We start from the raw sequence: 26,362 nt of genomic DNA, 5'->3' as shown, positions 1-26,362 counted from the left end.
CTTCTTCGGTGCCTCAGAGCACACAGCACAAGGAAACAGCACAGTCCTGGAGTGTTTTGAGGGCGCACTGTCCACCTGGTGCCTCACAGAGAGATGTGCTATGTCCTCATGACCCTGGACTGGAGAATACCGATAAGAGGGCTAACGGCCTAGCCGGCGGCCTCAAGGCTTCAAGCTGTCCTAGGCTGGTGTTGATAGTTGATCCGCCCACACTTGGTCCCAGGAGGGGGAATTTTCCTGCCCGTGTGAAAGTTTGCCCCGTTTCTGTAAATTTAGTTCTCTCTGTCCTGACAAGTGTAACTGCCTTGTAAGTGCTGGTGTCAGAGACGAACCAGCCAAATTGGTACCTTGGGATAAGAACCTACGTGCTCCAAGGGGTATAAAGAGGGGCCCGGCAGCCTACTCTAAATGAGCTCCAATTTCCTGGGCCTGCCGGTCGGGTAAGATCTTTGCCTCCCGGGGACCCAGGGGACCCCCTTCCTCGTACAATTCTTCCCAAGGGATTCAGTGAACGACCTTGGCTACGTCGGAGTCGAAGGACTCAGGTGAGAATTATACCTGCAATGGGTTTTTTTGTGCACATTTAATAGTAAGAGGTCTTTAGGCTGAGGCGTCCGGTCCTCAAATGAGTAACTTTCTCTAATTGACATGTCATTTGTATCATCCTACTACAGTAGCTAAGCAGATAGAGCGATAACAGTGTCACCATTAAGATTTTATCTAACTTTCCCTGCAACTGTAACCGTTACGACTTTGTATAATTCTGCAAGCATGAAGATTTTCATTTCTGCTTTGTAATAAAGCGTAACCATGTTTAAGCTTCAGCCTGACGACTCCTAGTTGCTGTAACTCGGCCAAACACAAAGAACCTTAGCCGGTTTGGCTGTATTCAGCCTGGTCAGTGGTAAGGTGCAGTAAAAGCTGGGCGCTGAGTCGTGTTGCCTCCACTGAGCCCATTCCCGGGGCATCCGTCAGCCTCTCTGGCTGCCCGCTGCGAAGGGACAGGCCATTCTAGCAACTAAAGAATTGGATGTAAAATAGGCTCACAGACCACTCATTACCCGGCCATCGGCTGAAACTCCTGCACCCCACCCCTTGCCCTGACACCCCACAAGGACCCCAATGACACCAGGTAAATCTTTTATTGGGTATATACATTTTATGGATGACACCAAGCTGGGAGGGGTTGCAAGCGTTTTATGGCTGGGCCTACGGGACTGAAGGACAGGATTAAAATTCAGAACAATCTTGGCCAGTTGGGGGACTGGCCTGAAATCACCAGAGTGAAATACTACAAAGGTAACTGCAAAGTACTTCACAGAGAAAAGATATATTGAATGCACAAATGCAGAGTGGGGAATGACTGATGACTTGATAGCACTGCTGAATAAGGTAGGAGAGGTGGTGTGGACCACAAATTGAAGAGAAATCCCCAATGTGATGCAGCTGTGACAAAGGCTAATATAATTCTGAGGCACACAAGCAGGGGGGTCACATGTAACACATGGGGAGTCTGGGTCATGGGCTTATCTGTGGCTGAATTGGAGAACACCTTCTAATTCCAGGATCGTAGCAAAGTTGTGGAGAAACTTGAGAGGGTCCAGAGGAGAGGAACAAAGGTTTTGAAGACCTGATCTCTGAGGAAAGGTGAAAAGGACGAGGGGACAATGTTCTCAGGTCCTCTCGGTCTTCTTGAGAGAAGAGAAGAGAACAGTCTTCCGATATGTGAAGGGCTGTTACAAAGAGGACAATGGATGAATGTTCTCTGGGGTCGTACCCACGAGGAGCCACGTCCAGCAGATCTAGAGAACTGATTATTCCCCTCTAATTGGCGCTGGTGAGTTTTGTACCCACTCCTGCCTCTGTCCCCCCATACAGAAAAGATGTGGATGCATTGGAGAGGGTCCAGCAGAAGACAACCAAAATAATTAGGGGTCAGGAGCACATGACCTATGAGGAGAGGCTGAGGGATTTGGGCTCATTTAGTCTGCAGAGGAGAAGAATGAGGGGTGGTTTGGTAGCAGCCTACAGCTTCCTGAAAGGTGGCTCTAAAAGGCTGGGGACAGACTATTCGCAGTGGTGACAGACGGCAGAACAAGGAGCAATGGTCTCAAGTTACAGCGGGAGAGGTCCAGGTTGGATATTAAGAAAAATTATTTCCCCAGGAGGGTGGTGAAGCACTGGGATGTGTTACCTAGAGAGGTGGTGGAATCTCCATCCCTAGAGTCCCGGCTGGACAAAGCCCTGGCTGGGATGATTTAGTTGGGGTTGGTCCCTCTTTGGACAGGTGGCTGGACTTGGTGCTCTCCTGAGGTCCCTTCTAACCCTGGGATTCTATGATAAATATTCTCCATGTCTACCGAAGGGAGGGCAAGAAGTAATGGGCTTTCTCTGCAGCAAGGGATCTTGAGAGTAGGTAGCTTTCTAACTAGAAGGTTAGCCAAGCTCTGGAACTGACACATCAGGGAGGTTGTGGAAGGCCCATTACTGGAGGTTTTGAAGACGAGGCTGGACAATCATTGGTCAGTGATGGTCTACATGGTCCTACCTTAGTGACCAGAACTGGACTTCATGGTCATTCAAATTTCTGCCAGCCCAACACACCTCATTTTGTACACTCATGGGGAGGAAAAGACCATGGGAGATTACACTGAGGTTTAATAACAAACAGGAGACAGGCAATTTACAGCAATTTACATCAGCTTGAATGTTCACAGCAAAGACAGGGCATGATTTGCTGAGAAGTTAAGAGACTAGAAACTTCCTTCTTCCTTTTAAACAGTCCCAGACTCTCTGCGGTGGACAAAGAGACGCAACCCCATCTGATTCTGCCAGCGATGTTTTCACTGCGAGGCGGTCTCCACCCACCCCTTGTGTGAGACCTTGGCGGGACATGTAGTGAGTGTGGTAAGCTTCACAGCTCTTCTTTGGCCTTATGACACTGTGGGGGAAACTGAGGCCAAGAGTTGTGGGGTGGTGTCCTTGGCCTGGGAAGTTAAGCAGTGTCTGTATTGTAGCTTGCCAGAGGTATCGGAGAGTAACTGCTGATGGAGCCATCGTTCTGGGTTCTCGTCCTCAGCTGCCACTTGGATCCTGCCGGATGAGAGAAACAACCATATTTGCGACTGAAACGCCAACGTACTTGGTGCATTTCTGTTCTGAGGACGGGCTTAGATGGGAGGCCAACAAGCAACGGCAAAGGGAGGATGCCAGAAGGGGATGTTGTATGGAAGTGAGGAGGCGGCATGCTCTGCCTCGTCTGCTGAGCAGAAGGTTGAAACTGAAGCCTAGTAGTAGTGGTTAAGGGATCAAAAGCCTCTACACTCTTTCTTAAGCTAACCTCAGGCAGGAAAGCAGAAGAGTTGACAGTATTCCGGAGATACAAAGGTGGCTTTCAGAGAAGACGAGCTGGCTACATTTTGACTCGACTAGACTTGTCTCCCAAGGGTGAGAGGATGCACAGAGCTTCACCGGAGCACGGGTGGGTAATGCAACTATATTTAACAATGTGGCAGAGTTGTAGGGTCAAAACCTAACGACGCCCCTGGGCCATCTGCCTCACTCTGAGAACCCAGAGAACTAAGTGAGGACCTCCGAGTCTCTGAACCTCCAAGCTGCACCCTGGAACCCACGCACTCGCCACTGATCTGATGTCTAATCATGTCCAGGGACTGACCCCACTGCCTGCTCGCACAGCCCCACGTGCAAGCCTCCGGGGCTACGTCCACACTACAGGGTTATTCCAGAGTTGTTATTCCAAAATAAGCTATTCTGGAATAACGCGTCCACACTACAGAGTTATTCCAGAGTTGTTATTCCAAAATAAGCTATTCTGGAATAACGCGTCCACACTACAGGGAAGCCACAAAACATGCAGAACTTACTCCGAAATAGTGCGTCCACACCCAATAGAGCCCGTTTCCGATTAGAGCCCTGCTCTAATTCAATATGACATACCTACACCGCAGGGTTATTTCCAAATAAGCTATTCTGGACTTGTCCTGGCTGGGATGATTTAGTGGGGGTTGATCCTGCTTTGGGCAGGAGGCTGGACTAGATGACCTCCTGAGGTCCCTTCCAGCTCCAGGACTCCACGATTCTATGCAGTCCCATGAACCCTTGCAGAGCAGTCTTGCTGTCGCCAGTCAACCCATCCTTTGCAAGAGGGTCCAAGAGAGTGGGAGTGGGATGTGGGGACTCACACGAACAGCTTGAACACCTGGGGCTCTGTCTCCCGTGTCCCAGCCCCTTCTCCCCTCCCCACGCACCTTTCTTCGTCCGTTTGCAGAGACAGATGAGAAGCAGCAGCAAAATCAGAGCCACGGCCACGCCGCTGCACCCAGCCACCAGGGGGATGAGCAGAGACGCCCTACCTGGAGAAAGAGGGAAAAAAGCAGGAGGTACCAGACGGTGATCACAGGGTAAGGAGGACAGCAAATAAGGATCTCCTACCATCACTATAAACCAGCTGGTGCAGGGCATTGCAGCGTCCATCCCTTTAAGGGATGGTTTTCTGCCTGCCAGAGACTTTTGCTAAAGGACTTGCTGCCACCTGTTGGTTGAACATGGATACTACCCCAGGTTTGCAGCATCTTTATTTCTGATATGGAGCTATACATGGTCAATAGACCTGGAAAGAAAGATGAGAAGTCATCAAGTCCAGTCCTGGCCAAGGACCGTCCCTCACTGATATTTTTTAAGTCTATTTACCCCAGACCCCTAAATAGCCTCCTAAAACTCTTGGGTTACAAGGTCAATGCCCAAACCGCTGCATTCTCCCTGCCCACCTTCTAATGTTAGAGCACCTGCTGTGATGCTGGGGGGACTTAATGTTGGGAATCTACCCAGTAGAATTCAGCCACTCACCTTTCACGGTGACCGTTGCAGCCTGGCTCCTCGGGGAGCTGACCCATTGCCCGCTCACTTTCTCTTCGTACGTGCAGGTGAATTCACCAGCAGCGTCAGGACCGGCCTCTGGAATGCTGAGACTCTTCAAGACGGTGCCGGGCCTGGGGGTAATGAGCTCCGGTCCTGAGGCCCCGGGGATGATCTCGGCCCCGTCCTTGTAGAAATGAAACCTCTGCCCTCCAGAGGGCACAGGGGCCGTGCAGGTGATGAGCAAGGGAAGTCCTTCACTCACGGCTCCGGCAGGGGGATCCACATGCAGCTGTGGCTGGGGAGGGGGCTCTGAGGGGAACATAAGCCTGGGTACTTAGAGACCCACAGCGCATATTGTGTGAGACACACCAAGGTCATATAACTAGGGCCTGCAGAGGGTGGGGGTGGGGAATAGGTGGCAATCCTGTAGAGTGGGCTCTAGGGTAGCTTCGGGGGGGAAGCGGTGGCTATACCGTATAACGGGCACCCAGGGCAGCAGAGGGACAGGTCTTCATGATGGCAGGCAATTTGGGACAACATAGGGCAGTGGTTTTCAGTTGGTGTGCTGTGGCACACTGGTGTGTCCTGAGAATTGTTCCGGTGTGCCGTGAAATTTCATCCATTTCTCCCCCCGGTGGCTCTTTGCAGAGCCACGGGGAAGGGGGAAATAGACGACCCCAGGCCAGCTGGAGCTGAAGCAGCAAGGCTGCCCGAGTCCCAACTGGCGAGGGGCTCATCAGTTTCTCCTGCAGGGCGACTCTCTGCAGAGCCAGCCTGAGGGGAAATGCCGACCCCGACAGGGCCCTGCTCGTGCTGGGAGGCAGCTGAAATGCTGCTTCCTTGCCTATAAGAGCTGTAACAGAGCCCACCCCCACTCCCTGCTGTGGCAAAAGGGGAGGGGGAACCGCAGCTGTTTCAAAGCCAAGTCCTGGCTCCAATGGGCTGGCGGGGAGGGGAGCCGTGCCCAGTATTTCCACCTTTACGCAACGTCCCCGGCACAGCGTTGAGCAGACGCTGGAAACGCGTCCGTGCTCGCTGGCGGGCGGCGTATTCGGTGGCGGGTTGGAAACATGGATGCGTTCGATCCTCGTTTAGCTTGCTGCACGCGCTGCCCTTTTGCAAACCTCTCTGGCGAGCCCATCGCCACGGTAAACGTCAGTCAACGGGACGTTAGAGCAATCGATGGGCAGAATTAAGTGGACGTGTGGTGGAATCGTTTGTCTCATTGAAGTGTTGTTCCCCTTCAAGGGCAGCTGAACAGCTACCGATGCCCAAGGGTCCCGCCCGCCCCCTGGTTGAGTAAGCCCTGCCCATACCCAGCCTGGAATGGGGGATTCTGAGGCAGCCTCACCCTTCACGGTGACGTTCAGCGCTTGGCTTCTGGGGGACAAGACCCATCTCCCGTTCACGGACTCCTCGTACCCGCAGGCGAATATCCCGGCGCTGTCTGAACCGGTCCGGGGGATGCTGAGCATGGAGACACTCGCTGAGCCGGTGCCGGGCTTGGCCATGTTCACATCAGACCCAGCGTCTCCAGGAACCAGCTCTGCTCCGTCCTTGTAGAAGTGAAACCTCCGCTCAGCTGGGCCCCCATGGGCTGTGCAGGTGAGGAGCAGGGGGAGCCCTTCGGCCACCACTCCGGAGGGGGGATCCATGCTCAGCACTGGCGGGGAAGGGGGATCTGTGGGGAACATCAGAGAGGGGAGGTCAGCCAGGGAACCCCAGTGCCGAGTGCAATGAAGAGGCAGCTATAGTCTATAATGGGCACTAGGGGAGCAGGGATGGGGTGACCATGCTGGGTGGCAGCGTTTGAGAGCTGAACTCTGTGACTGTGTGTGTGCGTTTGTGTGATGTGGTTGCCTGTGCTGTAGGACGTGGTCAGCACATCCAGGGCTGGGTGTTTTTCCCATGGACAGCCTCACCTTTCAAGGTGGCCGTCATCGCCTGGCTCATGGTAGACGGGATCCACCTGCCGCTGTCCACTTCATCATACTGGCAGCTGTACTGTCCGGTGCGGTTGACGCTGAACTGTGGGATGCTGAGCGAGGAGACCTTCATCCCTCCAGCGATGGGCTCCAAGGTGCTGACTTCTGATCCCATGTCCTCGGGGAGGACCTGGGCGCCATTGTGGTAGAAATGAAACCTCCGGTCTGCAGCATCCCCGGGGGCAGTGCAGGTGAGGACGAGTGGGTGCCCCTCACCCACGTCTCCAGACAGGGGATCCATAGTCAGCTTTGGTGCTGGAGGAAAGTCTGAGGTGGACAGCAAAACCAGAGGGGGGTCAGCCGGGGTGGGGGATGGAGGACAGAGGAGACGTGCTTTGGATAATGGAATGGGTTAGGCTCAGGATTGTGGGCAGGAATTGGGAACTCCTTTCCCAAAAAGCTCCGGGGGGGGGGGGTGCAGGTAGCCATTGGGCAACTGTGTGGGGCAACCAGGCTCCTCAATCCCTTCGAGTCCTGATTTTCTTTGGGCACTCAGAGTGGTGGCCCGGTACCCAGCTCAGCTGGGCCGTCATGCTGCCAGAGGATGTCGGAAAGACCAGGACTTTGTCAGGTTTACAGAAGAGCGGACTTAGAGGTGATTTAATAGCAACCTTCACCTTCCTGAAGGGGAGCTCTAAGAAGCGTGAGGAACTGTTGTTAGTGGTGTCAGACAGCAGAACAAGGAGTTGAAGAGGGAGAGGTGTAGGTTAGATATTAGGAAAAACTACTTCACCAGGAGGTTGGTGAAGCACTGGAATGTGTTGCCTAGAGAGGTGGTGGATTCCCCATCCCCTGAGGTTTTTAAGTCCTGGCTGGACAAGATCCTGACTGAGATGACTTAGTGGGGGTTGATCCTGCTTGAAGCAGGGGGCTGGACTAGATGACGTCCTGAGGTCCCTTCCAGCTGTAGGATTCTATGAGGGTTCAAAAAGGAGTTAGATAAATCCCTGGAAAAGAGTCCATCAATGGCCCTCAGACTCGGTCAGTGGGAACAGTGTCTCTTGCCTGGGAATGGGTGACAGAGGATGGCTCTCTTGATGATTCCCTGTTCTGTTCATTCCCTCTGGGGCACCTGGCGTTGACCAGGGTGGGTTAGATGGACATTTGGCTTGACCCAGTGTGGCCATTCTTACATTCTTATGTTTGAGCTGGGTGGGAATTTGGGCAGCCCCTTTTATTACGCCCAGGGTGAGCGTCCACTGTGTCTGTGTTTGGGTGGCCATGTTGGGCAGAGAAGCTTTTCCCACGTGAGCAGCCGTATTTACCCACCATTTGTGCAGTGCGACTTGCCAATTTGGGCGGGCAGCCATGTTGGATGCCCATGATTTTGGAGAGAACGGGGTGAAATTAGCCATGACAGATAACCCATGGCACAGACCCCCCTGCTGTTGAGCAACAAAGGGCCAGAGAGACCTTCCTCCATCATGGAAACCCATAGACCTTCATTTACCTTCAAAAGCTAACGGTGCATCTTGGGATTGGGAGAGTGTTAAATACCTTCCCAACAGGGATGGAAGTGGTGGGTGACCTTAATAGAGAAGGAGGTCTCACACTGATATAGCTGTGCATTTATTGAATGTGGGAGGGATAGATAGATAGATAGATATGGTGTATGGGGCTAGATAGTTAGATAGATAGATACGGTGTATGGGGATAGATAGATAGATAGATGGATAGATAGATACGGTGTGTGGGGATGGATAGATAGATAGATAGATAGATAGATAGATATGGTGTACGGAGATAGATAGATACGGTGTAGATAGATAGTGTAGGGGAAAAACTGCTCTAAGGGTTAAAAGAGTTTTTTCCACACTAACCAGACCTCACTCTGTAAGGGATACTAGGGAGTCATCTGCACCTCTGTGAAGTCCCTACCTGGTCACCTAGAGACAATTTATCCTGTAGGCTCTTCTGTCTGGGTTATCAGGTACCTTTGTGGTGTAAACTGGCCTCTGGCACAGCTGGTGCTTACAGACATGTCTCAGGACAATTCTGCTGAGACTTTCACATGTTAAAGAAAACAATTAATGACTAAACTGTCGAAACAAACTGTACAAAGAGTCCTTGGAACTGGTTCTCAGGGCTCCCACTTCTTTGGAAGCTGGCAGCCTGCATGCATGCAAATAAAGTCTCCTTTTAGATCTCACTCTTGCCTCACTGCTTTGACCTCCAGCCTTGGACCTTTGGGAGACACTGTACCCCAGGGGAAAGTGGCTTCCCCGACAATAGGTAGATAGATAGATACGGTGTATGGGGATGGATAGATAGATAGATAGATAGATAGATACGGTGCATGCGGATACATAGATCGATAGATACATAGACAGATGCGGTGTATGGGGATAGATAGATAGCTAGATACAGTGTGTGGGGATAGACAGATAGAGAGATAGACATAGATAGATACGGTGTGTGAGGATGGATAGATAGATACGGTGTATGGGGATAGATAGATAGATAGATAGATACGGTGTGTGGGGATAGATGGATAGATAGGTAGATAGATACGGTGTGTGGGGATAGATAGATAGATAGGTAGATAGATACGGTGTGTGGGGATAGATAGATAGATAGGTAGATAGATACGGTGTGTGGGGATAGATGGATAGATAGGTAGATAGAGAGATACAGAGTATGGGGATAGATAGATAGATACATACATACATACATACATACGGTGTGTGGGGATAGATAGATAGATAGATAGATAGATGTGGTGTAGATAGAGAGATAGACATAGATAGATACGGTGTGTGAGGATGGATAGATAGATACGGTGTATGGGGATGGACAGATAGATAGATAGATAGATACGGTGTGTGGGGATAGATGGATAGATAGATAGATAGATACAGTGTGTGGGGATGGATAGATAGATAAGTAGATAGAGAGATAGATACATACATACATACGGTGTCTGGGGATAGATAGATAGATAGGTAGATACGGTGTGTGGGGATAGATAGATAGATAGGTAGATAGAGAGATACAGAGTATGGGGATAGATAGATAGATAGATACATACATACATACGGTGTGTGGGGATAGATAGATAGATAGATATGGTGTGTGGGGATAGATAGATACGGTGTATGGGGATAGATACATACATACAGTGTGTGGGGATAGATAGATAGATAGATAGATATGGTGTGTGGGGATAGATAGAGAGATACAGATTATGGGGATAGATAGATAGATAGGTACATACGGTGTGTGAGGATAGATAGATAGATAGATATGGTGTGTGGGGATGGATAGATAGATAGATAGATATGGTGTGTGGGGATAGATAGAGAGATACAGAGTATGGGGATAGATAGATAGATAGGTACATACGGTGTGTGAGGATAGATAGATAGATACGGTGTGTGGGGATAGATAGATAGATACATAGATACGGTGTGTGGGGATAGATAGATAGATAGGTAGATAGATGCGGTGTAGATAGAGAGATCTCACCTTTGACTTTGATGGCGATACCATGGCTCTCCTCAGACTTGGTGTAACTGCCGTGCTTCTCTGTGTAATACGCACAGGTGTACACGCCGCTCTGCTGTGGGTTTGTGACATTGAGCTTGTATGTGTGTTTCCTGTTGGACACCCTGGCTGTCACAGCCCATCCCACATCGCTGTAGTAGTGGAATTCCCGCAGATTATCCTTCGTAGCGGGGGCCGAACAAGAGAGGTTGACGACATCTCCAAACAGGTATTCATCCTGCTGCGGGGTCACAGAGAAGCTCGGGGCCGGGTGTAGAACTGGGACAAGAAAGGTCCCTTGTCACCAGCTCATAACCAACATGGACTCAACCACAAGGGAGAGCTTTCTATTTGCCCGACCTCCAAGCCACCAAGGTGGGGAGGCTCACTTGGAGCTATCACAGACTTTTCCTTTGGGCTTTGCTTCTGGAGTCCCAGAACTCAAGAGTTAAGGTGAACTCCTTGTATGCAGGGTTAAGAGTCTGCTCTGCACTGAGGTTAGCGCCACCCAGAGCTGTTAGCCAGGATGGGGAGGGACGGTGTCCCTGGCCTCTGTTTGTCAGAGGCTGGAAACAGATGACAGGAGAGGAACCACTCAATGATGACCTGTTTGGTTCACTCCCTCCAGGCACCTGGCATTGGCCACTGTTGGAAGACAGGAGACCGGGCTAGATGGACCTTTGGTCTGACCCACTGTGGCCATTCTTATGCCTTCTCTTTGCTGGAAGAAGGGGGAGCTGGCCTTCATACAACAGGGCTGAGGTGAACACAGCTGGGCAGGGGGGACCTCCCGGCATCCCGTCTCCTCACGGCTGCCCCGTGGCATGGTGGAAACGGGATGAAGGAGAAAGAGGAACTGGGAGCTTCATGCAGGCATGGGGCCAGGGCAGAGGGGGAGGGGTCAGAAAGCACATTGCACATTCCCAGGAGAAAGTGCGGCTTCAGCATTTTCCAGAGCTCGACTCATCATTCTCCTGTACACACAGAAAATCCAGCCCACCCATGGAAGGCCCCCATCCCTTTAAGGGGCCAAGAGGCATTCAGCTTCCAGGGTCTGACCTGGCCTTAGCCTTTCAGCTAAGACCTGGGCTGAGAACCCTGTTGGGTCAGGAGGAGCAGGGGCTGGCTTGTTGTCAGGAGCAGAGAGTGGGTCAGAGGCTTCTAGACACACAGCTGCCTACACTTCCACATCCCACAGCTTCAGTGTGGGGAGGGGGGACACCTCACCCCGGCTCCTAAGAGATTCCCAGCCCCAGCAGTGGCATCTCAGCATGGACAGGGATCAGTCTTACCTGCAGAGGACACCAGCCGGGGAAGGAGCTGCAGAGAGGCTGGAAGTGAGAGGAGAGCTGATGAGATCCAAGTTCACAGGAGGTGGGATGTTGGGAGGAGAGGGGAGTGGGTAACAGGAGAAAGAGGTCACTTACCTAGGAAAGGCAGGAGGAGGAGTTAGCACCACGTTGGGCTGTTCTCCATGTGAGCACATGTAACCCCTAAGAGAGGGGCGTGAACCTGGGACCTCTGGAGCTCAGAGCAGAAGCCTCTACAGTTTGAGCTAAATTCCAGCCGCCACTCAGCTAAGGCTGCAGAAGAGGCTAGTTCTGTAGCTGTAAGTGGTCTGGGTGCCACTCGATGGGACAGTCACTCACACCCAGGAGGTGTGTGGGTTACACACAATTAAGGGAATGGGCCCCTCTGTTCTGACGGTGGCGAGAGCTCCGGGGACGTGATGCAGAGGAGGATATGGGGCAGGAAGGGGAGGGACTCCAGACAGAGACACAGAAGGATGGGGCATGAGGCAGGTCACTTACCTAGCAGGTGCAGAAGCAGAGTTTCCACCATACTGAGCTAGTCTCTTGGGCTGGGAGCTGAGGTCTTGGTCAGCCACCAGTCTGGTCTCCTCCACAAGGGCGTCTGACCAAAGCTTTTGGTGTATCCCACGAGATAGACAACCCCATGACAGGGCGCATTGCTCATACCACAAAGGAAACCCTTCCTTCCTCCATCCATCACATGTCCTTGGAGAAGTTACGGGCTCTACCACCCCCGCCACCCCACCCTCTTCCTCCATGAAATCTTACAGCAATCTCAATCTCAGTGTTCCTCTTATGGCCTAGCTACTGGCTTCAGGCCACAAAAGCTGCCACTCCTGGGATCAGCACCTCGGTCCCCTTCCACTTCAGAACAACAGCACCTGTCTCTCTCCTCGGCAGCCCAGCCTGGCTCCTGATCTTGCCTTTCAGCTCTTCTGCCGTTGCTTTCTATAGCTGGACACACGTAATTCTCACCCTCCCGGGGAGCCGTTTTCCAAGTTGTTCGTTTCCTGCCTTCACTGAGCGTTCTTTGTTGAGTCCGTCTGTCCGCCCCAGCTTTGTCTTCCCATCAGACCCTCCAAATGACAACGATCTCTCAGTTCCTAGTGGCCAAACGGCACTTCCTAACCAAGCACGCTGAGTCCCAGTGGGAGTGAACTGCCAGGGAAACATATTCAGATATAAGCAGGGGCTGATGGAAAGATTACCTGTGAGCTACCCAGAACATGGGGAGAGACCCTGGATGGGACTATGTAAATACACTGCTCCTGCTTTGCTGACATTTGTTAGCTTTTCAGTGGATGGAAAAGGATTTTGCCCATTGTATTCAACTTAACCGGTGACTCCGCACCCGCTATTTTAGTAAATGCTAATGTGGATTTCCAATGTTTGTGGTAGGTGGAGCATTTCCAACAGATCTGGAGAAGTTGTTATTCCTGTCTCTTCAGCACTGGTGAGGCCACATCTGGTTCAGCCTCAGGAGGTTGAGTTCAGCCCCCCGTCCAAAGCAGAACCAACCCCGATGAAATCATCCCAGCCTGGACTTTTCCAAGCCAGGACTTCAAAAACTCCAGGGATGGAGATTCCACCACCTCTATTGGTAACACATTCCAGTGCTTCACCACCCTCCTAGGGAAATCACTTTTCCTGATATCCATCCTCCACCTCCCACTACAACTTGAGATCATTGCTCCTGGTTCTGCCATCCGTCCCTCCTGAGAATAGCCTATCTCCATCCTCTTCACAGCCCCTGTTGGAGTTGAAAGTTTTATTCTCTTTTAAACTTTGAATTTTAAACTTAACAAGGGAGCAATGTAAGGTACACAAAACTAGGGGGAGAGGTAGATACGTTGGAGGGTAGAGAGAGAATCCAGAGGGACCTGGATAAATTGGAGGACTGGGCCAAAAGAAATCTGATGCGGTTCAATAAGGAGAAGTGTAGAGTCCTGCACCTGGGGCGGAAGGATCCCAAGCATTGTTCCAGGCTGGGGACCGACTGGCTCAGCGGCAGTACGATGGAAAGGGACCTAGAGGTTATGGTGGATGAAAGGCTGGATATGAGTAAACAATGTGCCCTTGTAGCCAAGAAAGCTAATGGCAAACTAGGGTGCATTAGGAGGAGCATTTCGAGCAGATCTAGAGAAGTAGTTATTCCTCTTTATTCGGCACTGGTGAGGCCACATCTGGAATATTGTGTCCAGTTTTGGGCCCCCCAGTGTAAAAAGGATGTGGATTTGCTGGAGAACATTCAGCAAAGGGCAACAAAAATGATTCAGGGGCTGGAGCACAAGACCTATGAGGAGAGGCTGAGGGATTTGGGCTTGTTTAGTTTACAGAAGAGAAGACTTAGAGGTGATTTAATAGCAGCCTTCAACTTCCTGAAGGGGAGCTCTAAAAGGAGGGTGAGAAACTGTTCTCAGTGGTGTCAGATGGCAGAACAAGGAGCAATGGTCAGAAGTTGAAGAGGGAGATGTGCAGGTTAGATATTAGGAAAAACTACTTCCCCAGGCGGGTGGAGAAGCACTGGAATGTGTTGCCTAGAGAGGTGGTGGAATCTCCATCCCTTGAGGTTTTTAAGTCCCGGCTGGACAAGGTCCTGGCTGGGATGACTTAGTGGGGGTTGATCCTGCTTGAAGCAGGGGGCTGGACTAGATGACCTCCTGAGGTCCCTTCCAGCCCTGGGATTCTGTGATTCTGTAGCGTATGAACACATGCAATACTAATTGGTTTTACTGATTAAGTTCTTTAATTGAATATATACGCCTGCTGTTTTAGAATTTAGTGACTTAAGTAAGTAAGAGACAGTTTGGCATTGTGCCTATGTTAATGAGATTGTAGACTGATGTTGAAGGCTGAAGCCTAATTGTTTGATTTACAACACCTTGGCTCTGCTTTTCTCTGCGAGTCCTTGTAAGAATTGTTTCCGTGGGAAAGTGGTATGTCTGTGTTGAGACAAGGGTGTGAAGGTTATCGCCAGGGCCAGATGGCCAAGGAAGGAGGGGCGAAGAGTGGGTGAAGTTTCGGGGGCTGGAGCATTTGACCTACGAGGAGAGGCCGAGAGATTCGGGCTTACTTACTCTGCAGCAGAGAAGAGTGAGCGGGGATTTGATAGCAGCCTTCAACTTCCTGAAGTGGGATTCCAAAGAGGACGGAGGGAGGCTGTTCTCAGTGGTGACAGACGGCAGAACGAGGAGCAACGGGCTGAAGTTACAGAGGGGGAGGTCTAGGTCGGATATTAGGCAAATCTTTTTCACCAGGAATCTGGTGCAGCCCTGGAATGTGTTACCGAGGCAGGTGGTGGAATCTCCCTCCCTAGTGGATTTTATGTCCCAGCTTTGCAAAGTCCAGGCTGGGATGATTTAGTTGGGGTTGGTCCTGTTTTGGGTAGGGGGCCGGACTCAATGACCTCCTGAGGTCCCTTCCTGGTGACCCTAACACACCTCCCACCCCAGAACTTCTCCGGAACAGGCAAATGAGTTTATTTTCTGGAAGAAGATAAATTTCGAGCAAGTCTGAGCAATGAGGTGTCACCGTAAGAAGTGGTTCTCAGAACAGCAAAGAGGAAACGGTTCCTACTATCTACGTAAGAAACCAACTGAGTTGTAAACCAACTGTCTCACCCCAGACTCCAATACATCAAGTCCAAATATCCTCTTCCTGGGTCTGACAGCTGTTTGCCTTGTCTTCTTAGGTGCTGAGAATGAGGTGAGAAAGGAGGAAGGGGATGTTCTGGGATGTTTGTTGTTCCCTCATAGAGATACAATCCCCTCTCTTGAATGGTGTTTCCAGCAGAGACCCAGGAGATAATGTGTCTACATTGGGGTGGGGAAAAGTTTTGGCCTGAGGGCCATATTGGGGTTCCAAAATTACATGGATGTTTGGTGTAAGGCTGGGGAGCACATGGCCTCCCCAAACGGCCAGGTGTGGCTCAGCCCCCACCCCCTAACTGACCTTCTTCTCTCCACCCTGACTTCTGTCCAGGATTCCCAACCTTCCCTGCTCCCTTTCTCCTGAGATCCTCTGCTTTCTAGCCAACTTCTGCCCCCCTATCTTGACCACACCCCTGGAACCCCTTGCCACCCGTTCTCCCTACCACTTTGCACCCTACCCATCTTCCTGGTATCTCCTGCCTCCTACCATACCCCCCATTTCCTGACCGCTAACTGTCCGCCCCCAGGATCTCCCACCTCTTATTCAACACCCCTGCTCCCCTCCACGACCACGTAGGAATCAGGTTGCAAAGCTCACTAGAGGTGCCGTACCCTGGTCTTCAGGCTGGCCTCCATGTCCCCCTTGAGGCTGTAGGGGTGATGTGTTGCTGGTGTGCGATCTCCCAGCAGTCAAACATCAGTGCTGGCAGAGCGTCAAGCACAAAAATGGGCAGGGGCAGGGACTATCCTCACTGAGCTGGACAGAAGGCTCCCCTCTGCCAGATGTGGCCCACGGGCTGCAGTTTGGCTTCCTCTGGTCTATGTGGAAGGATGTTCCCTGCTGGTTTTTCCACCGATTTGAACTTTTTCTCTTTTCACTCCCCGCTTGTTGATGCTGTTGACTGCTGAAGTGCAAATTAAGGCAGGTGCATGTCCCTTTGGTTGAGACAGACCTGTCCGGGCATGGCTGTGGGGTTTGGAGCGTGTCTTAATTTTGTAATGTCATACACAGCAGTGCCACACATACTTTGCCATGACAATGATAATCAGCAAGTTAGGCATTTTCAGACAATATCTTACAAGGTGTATCTTGTACAAAACTTATTACGATAGGGTGTATGGTGTGAAAATGGATGTATTCCATTATAGACTCTCCCCTCCAACAGCCAGGATAAAACCCTTTCTATGTTGACTGCACTAGTACCTGACTTGCAAACATGATGATAGAGAATTTCCAACAGTCAGCAAACACCTTTAATATCTCTGGAGGGCATTAAAAGAAGTTACTACAGTTAGAAGTCCAGATAACTTGAATCCAAGAGTTTTAAAAGACCTGGCTGAGGAGCTCCCAGGACTTGATTGGATTTGTTTTTCCCAAAGATCCCCTCCAGCAATTATTTTTTGAAAGTTCTGCGGCCTCCTGCGTGCAGGAGGACAGACTAGATTATCACGAAGATCTCGTCTGACCTTTCTATCTACGAGGGAAAGAATTCACAAGTTGGACGGCATATCACTACATCTGCTGGAAATGCACAGGATATGACACAAACCACAAATAAGGAAGCACAGAAATACCACATCAGTCCATGATGCAGAGACTCAAGGGGGTTGAAGTAAACTTTAATTATGAAGCTGGGAGGGGAGGTTGCCAGGGATTCATACAGCTTGGAAACGAGTGGCAGATGGAACCTGGAAAATTCTTTCTTTCTTTCTTTCTAGAACTGGCTCCTGTACATAACATATTTTTAGCCTGGTCTTTTAATCTTCTGTGTTGTGTTGCATTTCTTCTGCCCCTCAAGGCTGCAAAGCTGATGACCACGACCAGGGGAAGAGACTTTCAGAAGACTCAAAGGAAATAAGCTAAGCTTCACACATTGAGACTTGAAAGGTGAAGATCACGTGTCTTGGTTGTCCTTCAGGGAAACAGAAGTGTCTGGAGGTGTGGCAGGTTGACTGGGACTTGGCATCTCAGAAAGATCAGTGCTTGACAACTTTGGAGATTCTTCTTCGAGCTTGGCTTTCCATGATATCCGCGTTGGGTTTCTCCTAGAATCTGCAAATAAATATCTATCAACTCTGGAGTTTATACCACCCTTCCTTTCCACCTCTCAGGTACCTAGCTGTGGGTGGGGCAGGACACATACCGGGGAAGAAGGGATGAAACTGTGGGTGGAACAACCAGGAGAGGGCTACGTAACTGACTTGGTCATGCTCTTCATGGTTCTAGAGGACACAGGGTAAGCTGGCCATGTAGGAATCAGGTTGCAAAGCTCACTAGAGGTGCCATACCCTGGTCTTCAGGCTGACCCTCACGTCCCCCTTGAGGCTGTAGGGGTGATGTGTTGCTGGTGCGTGATCTCCCAGCAGTCAAGGCCAACCCCAATTTTTCTCACCCCATACTCCAGACCCTGCTCTGCCTCCCTCGTTCCCACCCCTGCTATTCCAGTGTCATTTAGGACTCTCCTTTGCTTGCTGGGGGTGAGACGGAGGGAGGGATAGCTCAGGGCTCAGGGCGTTGGCCTTGTAAACCCAGGGTTGTGAATTCAGTTCTTGAGGGGACCTGTCTACGGTATGTGAGATTTAAAAAAGAAAAAGAGTCAGGGATGGTGATCGGCCCTTCTGTGAGGAGAGAGGACTGGAGTCAATGACCTCTTGAGGTCTCTTCCACCTCTGTGAGATATGTTGACGGATATCTATAGCTGCCCAAAATGGCCAGGTGGGTACCCAGCATGCTCCACCCCAGAGGTGGCTGTACATCAGCTGAAGAGCTCCCTATGGGAACAGAGCCTCTGACAAACACAGTACCCAGCCAGATAGGGGGCATGAGTGGTAACTAGCCTCGTGAAGTCTGAGAAAGAAAGAGGGAGACATTTTAGCCTTGGTGGGTCCTCTTGGGTGTGGGTGTGTCCCTGAGGTCCCACCAATCAGGTCTGCCTGCCTCTGGAGAAGTCAGTTACCTTCACGCTTCATCAAGAGGTAGGTGGTGAGGAAGATGAGGCCACTGAGGGTGAAGAAGAAGCCTCCCATGACCAACTGTCGCATGAAGCTTCTGGCTGTGGACAGAGAAGATGTGATGGAGATGGATGAGCAAGGCCTCCTTCAGGGTGTGTGTATGTGTGAGACTGTGGGTGCTTAGGGGTCAAGTACTCACCAAAAAGATGGGGGGGGGGCTCAGGAGCCATAATTAATCTTTTATTGGCACCAGCACCTTGACAGTAGCTGACCCTCAAGCTCTGCTGAGGTCCACTCTGCCTCTTCCCCTGAGGTCCCTCCCACTCTCTGTCCAGAGGTCCCACGCCCATTTAGCCTCTTTCCCCTGAAGTCCCGCCCACCAATCTGCCCAGACCCCACCCCCTCAGCCTCTTCCCCATGAGGCTCCACCCACTACTTGCACAGGGTGGGTGAAACAGAGAGGGACAACGCCCACCAACAAAAAGAGAAAGAGTTACTACCCATGGGACAACTAACAAATGGAAGATGGGTGCACTAAAAAGAAAACGTAAATTGATAAACCCAGTGTAAGAAGGACGTGGGTTCATTGGAGAGGGTCCAGTGGAGGGCAACAGAAATGATTAGAGGGCTGGAGCACATGACCTACGAGGAGAGGCTGAGGGATTTGGGCTTGTTGAGTTTGCAGAAGAGAAGAGTGCAGGGTGATTTGGTAGCAGCCTTCAACTTCCTGAAGGGGGATTACAAAGGGGATGGAGAGAGACTGTTCTCAGTGGTGACGGCCGGCGGAACAAGGAGCAATAGTCCCACGATACAGAGGGGGAGGTGTAGGCTGGATACTAGGAAAAATTATTTTGCCAGGAGGCTGGTGAAGCACTGGAATGTGTTACCTAGAGGTGGTGGAATCTCCATCCCTCGAGGTCTTAAAGTCCCCACTTGACCACTCCCTGGCTGGGAAGATTTAATTGGGGTTGATCCTGTTTGAAGCAGGGGGCTGGACTAGATGACCTCCTAAGGTCCCTTCCAGCCCTAGGATTTGATAATTCCATGAAAACCACTGCCCTAGAACAGGGATTTGTTTTGTCCCTTCATGGGTGACAGCTCCACGGAGGCTTCTGGCTTAAAAGTCTGTGGCAAGTGTTAACAGCTTTCGAAGGAGAAGTCAGGCTCTTCTCTTCGGTGGAAATGGAGAGCTGCTGAGTTAGTCTTTAAGCCTTTCAACAGCATCGGGTTGCTCTTTCCTTAGCATTGTTCTCATGTGGGTGGGAACGGGGCCCACCTTTGGGTTGTGCTGCTGTTCTCTCTTCCTGTAACGGGCTGGGTTAGGGTTGGGATAGGTTAGGATGGGCCTTTAAAACTTTCTTGTAACTCTCTCCCTTTTGCTTTCCTTCTGTGCCAATTTCTAGCTTGATTCTCTTTCCCTTTCAGTTGAAGTTTTCAACTTTCCCCCTTAGCCTTGCCTACCTGTCCCCCAAAGATGAACCCTGATGCTTACATACCCACCATGGCGATAGAATTATGGCATGTTTTGCCCAATGTATGCCTGACTGAGAGGTGCAGGAACAGGGACCCACCCTTTTCCACAGGCCATACTCTGCCTTTTCCTACCCCTGCTCCATCTTCTTGCCCCCTTTGTCCCCCCTCCCCTGAGTGACTTGGCCCAGAGAATTAAGGGAGTATTATGAGCAACAGAGGCTACGTCTACACGTGAAGCCAACATCGAATAGCAACATCGAAATAGGCTATTTCGATGAATAACGTCTACACGTCCTCCAGGGCTGGCAACGTCGATGTTCAACTTCGACGTTGCGCGGCACCACATCGAAATAGGCGCTGCGAGGGAACGTCTACACGCCAAAGTAGCACACATCGAAATAAGGGTGCCAGGCACAGCTGCAGACAGGGTCACAGGGCGGACTCAACAGCCAGCCTCTCCCTTAAAGGGCCCCTCCCAGACACAGTTGCACTAAACAACACAAGATACACAGAGCCGACAACTGGTTGCAGACCCTGTGCATGCAGCATGGATCCCCAGCTGCTGCAGCAGCAGCCAGAAGCCCTGGGCTAAGGGCTGCTGCCCACGGTGACCATAGAGCAGAGAGAGAGCGTCTCTCAACCCCTCAGCTGATGGCCGCCATGGCGGACCCTGCTATTTCGAAGTTGCGGGACGCGCAATGACTACACAGTCCCTACTTCGACATTGAACGTCGAAGTAGGGCGCTATTCCCATCCCCTCATGGGGTTAGCGGCTTCGATGTCTCGCTGCCTAACGTCGAAGTTAACTTCGAAATAGCACCCGACACGTGTAGCCGTGACGGGCGCTATTTCGAAGTTAGTGCCGCTACTTCGAAGTCACGTGCACGTGTAGATGCGGCTAGAGAGAGGAACAGATAAGGACATCAGTGTCAGGGCAGGGAAAGCAACAACTGCATTCAAGACTCTTCGTCCCATGTGGAGTTCTCAAATAATATCTGTGAAGACAAAACTGTGGATCATTCACCACAAACGTGAAGAGTGAGCTCTTGTATGGATGTGAGACCAGACGTTCTAAAAAGTCCTCAGATCACAAGCTACAGGCATTCATAAACAGATGCCTGAGAGGCAACCTTCACAGCAGATGGCAAGTCTCGGTCCCAGACGAGGAGCTTAGGAACAGAACAGGACAAGGACCACTTGACGTTCAAATCAAGAAAAGAGGCTGCACTCTCAGGAAACCATCACCCAGCATTGTCTGTGGAGCTCTCCCATGGAACCGGCAAGGCAAAAGCAGGAAAGGAAGATTTTGGCCAACGTGGAGAAGATCTACTGAGAGTGGAGGACCGCAACCGGGGGCCTCCTGGAGCCAGCGAGAAGTTTTGTCCTGAGACAGAGTGAAGTAGAGGTGGCTTGTGGGTGACCTGTTCTCCACGCAGAGCGCAAGGGTTACGTAGTAATAGTAGCAGGTGCCGGAAGCATGAGCTGACCCCTTCCACGCTCACTGTGGCAATGGGAATTCAAACAACCTGTCCCCAGAACTCCCCAGAACCCAGCTCTGTAGTTGTGGAAATGGACCAGACTGGAGGCGAGAGTCATTAGAGTTCTTCTGGAACAAAGCTACGCTACAAGGAAGCCCCACAATAAGCAAAGCATATTGGCTACACCTGCACCAAGGGGATCCTTCGAAAGAAGTGCTTCTGGAAGATCTCTTCCCAAAAACCTTCTTTCACAAGAGCGTGTCCACACACCAAAAAGGGATCAAAAAATGCATCCGCTCTTTCTATAGAGGGCACCCGCACGGCTCCCGCTGTTCAGAAAGAACGGGCCAGGGATTGAAAAATCGGGCCCCACGAAGACGGCTCTTTCAAAAAAAGGGTCTCCTGGGGCGTCTACATACTTTTTTTTCTGGAAGACCCTTTGAGAAAAAAGAGGCTCATCCTCATCTGGGAGAGGAAAAGGGCCACCAGAAAAAATGCCGTGTTCTTCCAATTTAAAGCAGCAGCCTAGGTGGGTTCTTTCAAAATAAAACCCCATTTTCAAAGATCAGCGGCGGAGCCGAGTTAGTCAGTATCTTCAAAAGCAACAAGAAAACCTCTGGCATCTGTTAGTCTTCTCGCTCCCATTTTCGAAAGCACCCTTCTTCCGAATTTTTTCATGTTGAAGGAGCGCCATCTACACTGCTGTTGTTCCTTTTGAAAAACTCTCGTTCGAAAATGCGATGATGGAAATGAAGCCTGAGATATGTAAATCAGCACTTTCTAGCTGTGTCTACACGTGCACGCTGCTTCGAAGTAGCGGCACTAACTTCAAAATAGCGCCCGTCGCGGCTACATGTGTCGGGCGCTATTTCGAAGTTAACTTCGACGTTAGGCGGCGAGACGTCGAAGTCTCTAACCTCATGAGGGGATCGGAATAGCGCCCTACTTCGACGTTCAACGTCGAAGTAGGGACCGTGTAGACAATCCGCGTCCTGCAATGTCGAAATAGCAGGGTCCTCCATGGCGGCCATCAGCTGGGGGGTTGAGAGACGCTCTCTCTCCAGCCTGTGCGGGGCTCTATGGTCACCGTGGGCAGCAGCCCTTAGCCCAGGGCTTCTGGCTGCTTCTGCGGCAGCTGGGGATCCATGCTGCAGGCACAGGGTCTGCAACTAGTTGTCGGCTCTGTGTATCTTGCGCTGTTTAGTGAAAGTGTGTCTGGGAGGGGCCCTTTAAGGGAGTGACTTGCTGTTGAGTCCACCCTGTGACCCTGTCTGCAGCTGTACCTGGCACCCTTATTTCGATGTGTGCTACTTTGGCGTGTAGACGTTCCCTCGCAGCGCCTATTTCGATGTGGTGCCGCGCAACGTCGAAGTCGAACATCGACGTTGCCAGCCCTGGAGGACGTGTAGATGTTATTCATCGAAATAGCCTATTTCGATGTTGCTACATCGAAATTATTTCGATGTTGGCTTCACATGTAGACGTAGCCTCTGAGAGCATGGCCTCTTCTCTTGCATTTCCAATTTGCATTTCCGATTTGCCTCATTTACATTCCAAAGGGGACTGTAGTGTAGACACAACCACTGGGTCCACACAGCAGCGTTATTTCAGAATAAGCTCTACTGGAAGAGCTTATTTGAAAAATAGGCCCTAACCTCTGTCTACACTGCCTCTATTCTAAACTATCTAGTTCAGAATAGACATTATTCCTCATAGAATTAGATTTACAGAACTCAAAAGACGCCGTTCACCATTTCAAAATTATTTTGAAATAGCCGGTTTGTGGTGTAGGTACTCACAAAATTATTTTGGAATCGTGCCTGTTATTCCGAAACAAAGCTGCTGTGTAGACACACCCTGTGGCCGTTTCAACACACGCCACTTTCTCTGAAAATCATAGAACACTAGGACTGGAAGGGACCTCGAGAGGCCATCGATTCCAGCCCCCTGCCCCAGTGCCAGGACCAGGTACCGTCCAAACCATCACTGATAGACATCGATCTAACCTGTTCTTAAATATCTCCAGCGATGGAGATTCCACAACCTCCCTTGGCAATTTATTCCACTGTCTGACCACCCTGACAGTTAGGAACTTTTTCCTAATGTCCACCCTAAACCTCCCTTGCTGCAGTTTAAGTCCATTGCCTCTTGTTCTATCCTCAGAGGCCAAGAAGAACAAGTTTTCTCCCTCCTCCTTATGACTCCCTTTTAGATACCTGAAAACCGCTATCATGTCCCCACCTCAATCTTCTCTGTTCCAAGCTCAACAAGCCCAATTCTTTCAGCCTTTCTTCATATGTCACATTCTCCAGACCTTTAATCATTCTTGTTGCTCTTTTCTGGACCCTCTCTAATTTCTCCACATCTTTCTTGAACTGCGGTGCCCAGAACTGGACACAATACTCCAGCTGAGGCCTGACCAGCGCAGAGCAGAGAGGAAGAATGACTTCTTGTGTCTTGACATGCTAATAAACAGCCTGAAATATGCTAATGAGGTGCAGATGTAAATAACTGGCACCTGATTTGGAGTCTGGAAGCTGAGTAACAGAAGTGAGGACCCTGGGGGATCGTCCAGAAGGAAGTCCTCCTTCCAGAGGCCCCTTCTTCCCGAAAATTTTCAGGAAGAAGAGGCCTCCAGAAGGAGGACTTCCTTCTGGAATAACCCCCAGGGGCCGCACTTCTACACGCTGCTTTAGAGTTCGGAAAAGCTTCTGCCAGACTCCAAATCATGTGACCTTATGCTAGTGAGGCGCCGGCAATTTACATCCATGACTCATTGGCATATTTCGGGCCGTTTATTAGCGTGCCACGGAGAAAGTGTCCTGTGGCTGGTGAGCTCTGGGTTGGGTCATCCTTATTTCTTGTTCACTGAGTGGGAATCTGCTTTTTTTTTTGGCAGATTTAAACAGGGGCTCATTCTTCGTTACTAACTTTTATAAAAGTGTGTAAAAAACACTTTTCATCCCTGAAGCCACGAACCTGAACACACGAATAAATGCACCTGAGCCGTGCTAGTTCGCAAGAAAAGAAAAATGAAAACGGTCACTTTTTTCCCCCAAAAATGCCCACTGCGGCGCAAGTGTATGTAACCATAAATGAGACTGGAGGCTGGCACACACAATTAAAAAAAAGACTACTGACACTTGTCAAAATACACTTGATGGATAAAGTTTTCAGTGGTACTGCTCTGTCCCACCAGCTCCCCAAATCCAGGGTTTGATAACGTACCTTTCACATGGATGTATCCTGGCTCACTCCTCCTGGATTGGACATTCCGCCCCATATAACGTACCCAGTACAAACAGGTGTACGGCCCAGAGAGTGCCGGCGTGGTGAGGCTCAGGTTGTAGGTGTGACTACTCCGGGATGGAGCCAGGGCTGAGATCGCGATTCTGTCTGCGAAATACTGGAAACCTTTCACGGCCGCTTGAGGAGGCGCAGAACACACAAGTTGCACGGAGCTGTCAAGGTCATACTTCTGCAGCTGGGGTCGCAAGGAGAAGGATGGAGCCATGGGGGCATCTGGGAAACATCAATTTCTATTGGTACCTCTCCATACTGGTGAACAGAGGACCGCATCTTTAATCCCACCTCTATGAGCTGTCGGGTATCAGGTTCCCTCTAATTTTTGTCCATCCATGGGCAGAATAAATTCTATTATGTGCACGAAGGCATGTGCAAATCTCTCTTGGGTAGCTGCCCAAATGGTCAACTTACAGGGAACTCTGGGTGAAAGGGGATTTTGTACGGCATAGCTCTGCAGAGACCTAACCTCCATCTTGAGGTGCTTGGGAAATGGGTCAGATGATTTACAAAGCTATCAAGCCGGATGTAGGTGGTGGCTTCACATGGATGGAGTTCATGGATCAATGGATTACAAGGCCAGAAGAGAGCCTTCAGAGCGTGTCGTCTGATATCCTGTATCACAAAGGTCAGAAAACAGCCCTGAATTATTTCCTACAGCAGAGCTTTTAGAAGAAAAGATCTTATCTTGAGTTAACCGTTGCCAGTGGTGGTGAATCTACCGTTAATCTCGGTGCTCTGGTCCTATGGTTATCCAAGCTCATGCTGATGAATGCTTGGCTACATTTTCATTTCCAGGGGGGTTGGGTTCCTCCTTGCATTTGAAGAGCCCAATGGTCGCCCAAGGAGCATGGGAACAAATGCAAGGGGGCTGCTGTAACCTCTGAGCCATCTTCCCCCACCCCCAGCAAATACAGGAAAGGCTGAGCTATGTTAGGACTTGAAACACCTCTTTGGAAGGCATGGGGCAGGTTCTCCTTGAAGACAAGAGCTGAGAGGAAAGGAAATCCTTTCAAAAGAAGTGCTTCAATTCATGACTTTGCTAGACACCCAAATTCAGGGACCCCCTGGATTTACGGTATGGTACAACTGCCTCTCACCTGCTAAATCTCCAGAGGTTTCTGCTGCTCCATTCACCACGAATGGTCACATGCAACTTGCGTTAACAATTAGTGCTGAGTAACCGGGTCTCCATTGGATGTAGTCAGGACAACCCAAGTTTCCACTTAAGTTCTCTCTAAGCGGCCTGGCCATGCAGCCACTAGACTTCCTCTTATGTCCTGCACACTGGCTATTACATCCTGTGGTGGGGCTCAGGGCTGCAGTGGGGAAGAGATGCTACGGCTGGGGGGCAGCAGCTGTCCCCAGCATGGAACTGCTGTAGCTGGACGGCTCTTTGCTGGGGCCGGTGGAGGAGTGACAACCAGATCAGGTTACCTGCTCCCCTCCAAACCCTTTTGCATCCCAAAACCCTCACCTCCCCTCGAACCTCTCCCCTTCCCTCCAACCCAACCCTCTACCTGCAGCCTGCTCCTGTGCCTCAAGCTTCTCACCTGTAGCCCCACTCCAGCGCCCACACCCCATTGCTAAGTCCAAACGTCTCCGTCCCCCCAGTCCACACGTGCAGTGACCTTTCCTCTATGATGCATCACTTCCGTATGAATATGCAACCGCCCACAAGTGGACTAGAACCTGGGACCTCTGGTGCTAAGTGCCTCTGCAGCTTGAGCTAAAAGCCAGCCCGCTCTCAGCTAATGCAGTAGAGGAGATGAGTGCTTTGTCTAAGTGGTCTTGGTGCTATGACCTGGGACAGTGGATCACCTCTAGGGTTGTGGGTTACCTACCTC

The 26,362-nt window shown here is 50.7% G+C and overlaps 1 protein-coding gene and 1 long non-coding RNA gene across 2 annotated transcripts; both read right to left on the bottom strand.

The window, feature by feature from the left end:
- Window positions 1-2,641: 2,641 nt before the first annotated feature.
- On the bottom strand, window positions 2,642-12,230 carry LOC142004791 (advanced glycosylation end product-specific receptor-like). Its single transcript, XM_074982482.1, has 8 exons — window positions 12,158-12,230; window positions 11,639-11,677; window positions 10,329-10,625; window positions 6,801-7,130; window positions 6,230-6,559; window positions 4,867-5,187; window positions 4,269-4,373; window positions 2,642-3,093 (listed from the first exon to the last, which is right to left on the bottom strand). The coding sequence occupies exons 1-8, from the start codon at window positions 12,186-12,188 to the stop codon at window positions 2,996-2,998; spliced, it is 1,551 nt and encodes a 516-aa protein (XP_074838583.1). The 5' UTR covers window positions 12,189-12,230; the 3' UTR covers window positions 2,642-2,995.
- A 4,699-nt stretch (window positions 12,231-16,929) lies between these two features.
- Window positions 16,930-24,693, bottom strand: LOC142004792 (uncharacterized). The gene is made up of 3 exons (XR_012643034.1): window positions 24,441-24,693; window positions 18,267-18,362; window positions 16,930-17,362 (listed from the first exon to the last, which is right to left on the bottom strand). It is a non-coding gene; the product is annotated as an uncharacterized LOC142004792 (long non-coding RNA).
- Between the last annotated feature and the right edge of the window lie 1,669 nt (window positions 24,694-26,362).

The sequence above is a fragment of the Carettochelys insculpta genome, chromosome 32, assembly GCF_033958435.1.
Source record: "Carettochelys insculpta isolate YL-2023 chromosome 32, ASM3395843v1, whole genome shotgun sequence".
Classification (NCBI taxonomy): domain Eukaryota; kingdom Metazoa; phylum Chordata; order Testudines; family Carettochelyidae; genus Carettochelys; species Carettochelys insculpta.
This window is presented reverse-complemented; position numbering and strand designations above follow the sequence as displayed.